Raw genomic sequence first — 6,362 nt, forward strand, 5'->3', positions numbered from 1 at the left:
CATCTCTGTGAAGGGAGACTCCACCATCTGTGGTTCAGAGAGGCCCTTGTTAATGATCTCATCTCTGTGAAGGGAGAGTCCACCATCTGTGGTTCAGAGAGGCCCTTGTTAATGATCTCACCTCTGTGAAGGGAGACTCCACCATCTGTGGTTCAGAGAGGCCCTTGTTAATGATCTCACCTCTATGAAGGGAGACTCCACCATCTGTGGTTCAGAGAGGCCCTTGTTAATGATCTCACCTCTGTGAAGGAAGACTCCACCACCTGTGGTTCAGAGAGGCCCTTGTTAATGATCTCATCTCTGTGAAGGGAGACTCCACCATCTGTGGTTCAGAGAGGCCCTTGTTAATGATCTCACCTCTGTGAAGGGAGACTCCACCATCTGTGGTTCAGAGAGGCCCTTGTTAATGATCTCACCTCTGTGAAGGGAGACTTCACCATCTGTGGAACAGAGAGATCCTTGTTAATTATCTCATCTCTGTGAAGGGAGACTCCACCATCTGTGGTTCAGAGAGGCCCTTGTTAATGATCTCATCTCTGTGAAGGGAGACTCCGCCATCTGTGGTTCAGAGAGGCCCTTGTAAATGGTCTCATCTCTGTGAAGGGAGACTCCACCATCTGTGGTTCAGAGAGGCCCTTGTTAATGATCTCATCTCTGTGAAGGGAGACTCCACCATCTGTGGTTCAGAGAGGCCCTTGTTAATAATGTCATCTCTGTGGAGGGAGACTCCACCATCGGTGGTTCAGAGAGGCCCTTGTAAATGATCTCATCTCTGTGAAGGGAGACTCCACCATCTGTGGTTCAGAAAGGTGCTTGTTAATAATCTCACCTCTGTGAAGGGAGACTTCCCCATCTGTGGTTCAGAGAGGCCCTTGTTAATGATCTCATCTCTGTGAAGGGAGACTCCACCATCTTTGGTTCAGAGAGGCCCTTGTTAATGATCTCATCTCTGTGAAGGGAGACTCCACCATCTGTGGTTCAGAGAGGCCCTTGTTAATGATCTCATCTCTGTGAAGGGAGACTCCACCATCTTTGGTTCAGAGAGGCCCTTGTTAATGATCTCATCTCTGTGAAGGGAGACTCCACCATCTGTGGTTCAGAGAGACCCTTGTTAATGATCCCATCTCTGTGAAGGGAGACTCCACCATCTGTGGTTCAGAGAGGCCCTTGTAAATGATCTCATCTCTGTGAAGGGAGACTCCACCATCTGTGGTTCAGAGAGACCCTTGTTAATGATCTCATCTCTGTGAAGGGAGACTCCACCATCTGTGATTCAGAGAGGCCCTTGTTAATGATCTTATCTCTGTGAAGGGAGACTCCACCATCTGTGGTTCAGAGAGGCCCTTGTTAATTATCTCATCTCTGTGAAGGGAGACTCCACCATCTGTGGTTCAGAGAGGCCCTTGTTAATTATCTCATCTCTGTGAAGGGAGACTCCACCATCTGTGGTTCAGAGAGGACCTTGTTAATTATCTCATCTCTGTGAAGGGAGACTCCACCATCTGTCGGTGTCAATGGCTCTGCTTCAGAGACAGTGGTGCACCTCCTTCCCTGCACTATACGTGTCCCCATAGGGCACTCCTTAGCTTGACCCACAATACCTGACAGTGCGCTACAGCGAGATAATCCTATATGGTGACTTTAATGCATGGAGGCATGCTATATACCCACATGAAGATATATGTATATGGGGATATGGTACCAACTTAGCCACAGTTTGGACCGAATCAGGAAGGCTAAGATAACTAAACATACTAAACAGTGTGAAAGTCCTGGACTCTTCATTCTCAATAGTAGGGCAGCAATAGAATCACTAAGAAGACCTGGAGGCTGCATTATACTAAGTGCCTTGCGGGCACAACAGGTGCGCGTGCCTGCTTTCTACACCCTTGGGTCACATAGCTATTGCGGAAGGAGCTGCAAGTGCTTGTGCAGCCTATTTATTTCAGATCACACCACCACTACATTGTGTTATCTCAAGGGAGCAGACTGTTACGGCCGCATGCCAATGAGGAAACACTTGAGGGGAGAGGATGTGGCGCATGGGCCAGAGCTTCTGACTCAGCAGCTGGGGATCCAGGTTCACGTCTCGGCATCGGCTCAACATCCGGGGATTCTGAGCAAACCGCCCAGTCTCCCACATACCGATGGGCAGCACCTGGATACCCTCACATGTGATAAGTCGCGCTATATAAATCTACAAATTACAATTGCTTTGTCTCTGGGCACATGCAATATTACAGACACAGGCGCAGAGGCAAAGAAGATGGTGGGAGGTGCACACTCAGCACCACATAGAGGTGGCCCACAATTTGTGCGCACCTGAAAGAGCTTCCCTTGAAAAGGTGGAAAGGCGTTCCATGGATGCCCCAGTCACTTACTGTACCCGTCTCCTTTCAAATGCTGCAGGGTGGGTCACCATCGGCACAGTCAAAGGCGGCCTGGCATCTTCAAATAGCCGGCCCACCTCTCATTAATCCGCTGCCCCAGGGCTAGGAAAGTGCATTTCCTGTGATAGAGTGCACCATCCAAGTCTGCTCCCAGCTCAGCCATTCAAAGGCGCGTGCAGCATATAAAGGGACAGGGAGCAATATACGCAAGACACGACTGGGCCAGAATACAGAAACAACCTCATATGTATACATAGGAGCATGAAATACCTAACAAGAACCCCCAATAATATATTTGTTACGTGTTCCAAATTGTTTTATATGACCCAACACTGGCAATGTTTTCATTAACCAATCAAATCAATCCCTGATATCAGTCATTGCGTCACCAAAAGTCCATAAACTCCTGGCACCCTATCAAGAGCCAGCAAACGTAAAGAGACTTTTGAAATGTCCTTAATATGATTTGTAATCAGAATTTTTAGACCACACTCAAAGACAACTTAGTGCAATGAAAATCATAAGAAAACAGAAGCCTGGTTTGGTTACCAGTGCAAGCCCCAAAACAAAAGGGGAGATCACTATCCAATCAAAACACAGAAAGCTGCTCAGGGATGACCTCCATGACAGATATCACCACAGTCACCGACCAAAAAAAGTGCACCAAACTGCAAATATAGACAGAGTTGGAGGAAGGCAAATCCTAGGTGATTGAGATGTCAAGGCCAAAATAAAGGTTTGCCATGCCGTGGGCGATCAGGGCTGGGGAACACAGCCGTGTAACATTCAGAGAACATTCGAGTCGCGACAATCAAGTATGTTTTTGTGCTACTGCCACACGTTTGTAGATTCGGCCTTGTATGCCCATGTATTACATGTGCATGCCAGTGATGCACACATCATTTAAATGTTAAGTCAGGGATAGCCACAGTTACATTAAAAATGCAGAATAGATATCTGGCACAGGAATCATAATGCCAAGGATGCCACAGTAAGTCATGAATGACTTGTATTATGCCATGGGTGAGCATCACCATGCGAAGGATGCAAAGAATATGTCACAAATTACCACTATTGAGCTAGGGACACTGTTGTGTCAGGTGTGAGCGTCATCACACCAAGGACGCCCACAATATGCCAGGAAATTGCAAGAATTACTGTTGTGCCACAGGTAGCAGCAACATGTCAAGGTCACCCTCAGTATGCCAACCATTGCATCCATTACACTGGAGGTGGGAGGCATCGTGCTAGAGATGGTCCTTGTAATCCGCGGCCGCACTAGGGGTCATAGGGTATCTCCAGATGCTTGCGGTGGCTACTGTGAAGGGACAGACACTGCTTGGCCAATCAGTACCACAAACACTCTCACTCTGACACAGAAGTACAGAGATACAAACACATCTAGACACACACAAATTAAGACACACAGGCAAACCCCAGACTCTGTAGCAATGGAGATTTTCTTTTAATTATCTGTCTGCTGCACTCCTTTTCTGACTTCTGACCTGGCTGGAATCATGCTTCTCCACTCCTTTCTGCCCAGAGACATTCTGATTGACAGTGCCCAGCCTGAAGAATTCCCAATGTCCTAGAGGCATACGACACATTGCGATAGGCTGGTTGGTGGATCAGTCACTGCCAATCACGTATAAAGTTTGAGTACTGGGCTGCTCATTGGCCGACTTTCCTTTCAGGTCTGGAGCTCTAGCAGTCTTTTAGACAGCAGAGAGACAAACTGTAAGCACCACCTTTCTAACAGAGCCTTAGCACATCAACCCCCTCCACCAAAAGATCACAAACTGTGTTTCCCGCTCTTTCTATCAGACACGTCTCTTCCTGCGGCCCATCTTCACACGCAAAACTCATCACCATGTTTTCTCTATGTACTACAGCTTTTTCACCCTTTTTATCCCTATATATCTCTCAGGTGCAACATGCTTGCTCCAATTATATGCAATTGGATTTAAATTCAAAAAGAATTTTACCTATTTGGAATATCTTTGATCAACTTTATAAAACAATATTCTGGAAATCAAATGGGCTCTAGTGTTAAATATTGTAGTTACTTGTTATTCCCACCTTAAAATAATTGAATCTCACTGTCAATGCTTTGTATGTTCCAGGCACTATTATAAAACTGGAATCCTTGAACGCGTTGACCGAAGGTTGGTGTACAAATTTGGGAAAAGTGCATACGGCTGGCAAGACTGTAAAACTGTGATGTGACAGAGGCACCATTGACTGGTAAAATGGCAAACCGTGAAAAGCTGCAGAGTGGTGACCGTTTCAGAGACCCCATGTACAAGATTTTTAAAAGATCATATTTTACAGAGATTTTGTGAAGCAGCAAGATAGACTCTGCGTCCATCAACAGCTTTTTTCTTCTTGTCCAGCAACAAAAAGATCCTAGAGTATTACCCTGAATCAAGCAGACTCAAGATCTCCACAAAGACCCCAGTCACCCCAAATGCCTCCACCTGGTTCCAGATTGACAGAAAGCACAGTGCAATATAAAGCTACATTTGTTCATGGAAAAAAAATTGAATTCCTCTATTCTTGAGGTATGATCCCAAGTAAGACTGCTCATAATGCGTTGGCGCACGGTTCCTCTATACCTGTCTTAGCCATACGTGATTCATGCTGCCACATATGGGTGAGCTTTTCCCAGCCCCAAATGGCTTCTGCTGTATGCCCCAGCTGGAATGCGACCATGCAAATGCAAGACTGGTGGCGGAAACCAGTCACAGGCCACCAACTATAGAACAAAATGGCTGACAGTGCTCGTTCCTGTGCAACTCAGGTCACGGCTGATATTCCACATGTCAAAAGATTTGCTGTGACATGTTTTTTTGGCCAGTATTTCTGACGCAGTTTGTGGATACGTGGGTCATCCTGGTTGAATTCCATAACTATGGAATTCCATTGCATTAATATTCATCTGTCGCTACACTACCTGAATTTACGGAAGCAAACAAACATGAAAGCTGACATATTGGCCAGGAGTTCCCGATAGGCATCCTGTAGGCTCGACCTCCTCTTAGAAACAGCAGGTCCCCACCTATCCTCTTTATGTTCACCATGTTGCACATTGAAATGTATAGAAGGTGGTTAAGGGCTCAAAACATTTCATGGGATCTGATTCACAGGGGGTTACCGCACTTGTGTGGGAGGCCCCACAGTCGTGGGGGCATCTACGCTCTCGGGCAGAATCTTCCCAATGAGACATCTCATTGTGGAGTCTCTGCCCCCAGTGTGGAGACTACCCGACGAATGCGGAAAACTAAATGTATAACATTTGAAGTAATAATTATTCTGCATTAAATAGATGTGTTTTTCAAATTCATAAAGATCGAGGAATCAGTCTGAAAGCATTCTGAATCCATATTGTTTAATTGATTGTGAACTTCTGTAAATAAATAAATCTCAGTTTAAAATGTACTTCCTGATCCTGGCAGACTAGCTGCTGACCATTTCTTTAAGTTTGCCGATGGGGTAGTCATAAGGGGTTGTTTAAGGAGGTCACTGGAGGGGGTGGTCTGTCTTTAAAGGGTACATAGTTGTTCCCTTATGTTGTCCTTTTGCAGTTGCTAGGCCTGGCATCAGTTACCTCTGGGTGGTAATTTGTGTGTGGATTCTGCTACTTGATCCATTTCAGTTCATTGAGCATTGTTACCCCCCCCCCCTTTGCCCCCACCCAGTGGGAACCAAAGGACTTGATAGTTTTTATATTTCAATCATTCCGCTAGCTCCTGTGACTGCCTTGGGACCCACTACACATCTACTGATCAAGAAGCCCATTGTTATTGTTTGGGGGGCTTCTAAAACCCAATGTTGGTAGTAGTATGACCAGCTAAATCCGTCGGTCGGCACAGGAGGTGGGGGGACCTCCTTGATTTCCCCCGTGTTGCTTACTTGGAGCTGTTGGTCAAGATGTTAGGATATCGGGTGAATATTCATATGTTCAGTTTTAAA

General features: G+C 46.1%; 1 protein-coding gene across 2 annotated transcripts in view; it reads left to right on the forward strand.

Moving 5' to 3' along the window:
- The window catches only part of ELF5 (E74 like ETS transcription factor 5), a 233,881-nt gene extending 228,054 nt beyond the window's left edge, over positions 1 to 5,827 (forward strand). For both annotated transcript variants that reach the window (XM_085643513.1, XM_085643512.1), the window contains exon 7: positions 4,514 to 5,827. In XM_085643513.1, the coding sequence (XP_085499639.1) occupies positions 4,514 to 4,616 (103 nt within the window). In that variant the 3' untranslated portion in view covers positions 4,617 to 5,827. The remainder of the gene's footprint in view (positions 1 to 4,513) is intronic.
- Positions 5,828 to 6,362: the final 535 nt, after the last annotated feature.

Source organism: Triturus cristatus, chromosome 3_1 (genome assembly GCF_964204655.1).
Source record: "Triturus cristatus chromosome 3_1, aTriCri1.1, whole genome shotgun sequence".
In the NCBI taxonomy this organism is placed as follows: Eukaryota; Metazoa; Chordata; class Amphibia; order Caudata; family Salamandridae; genus Triturus; species Triturus cristatus.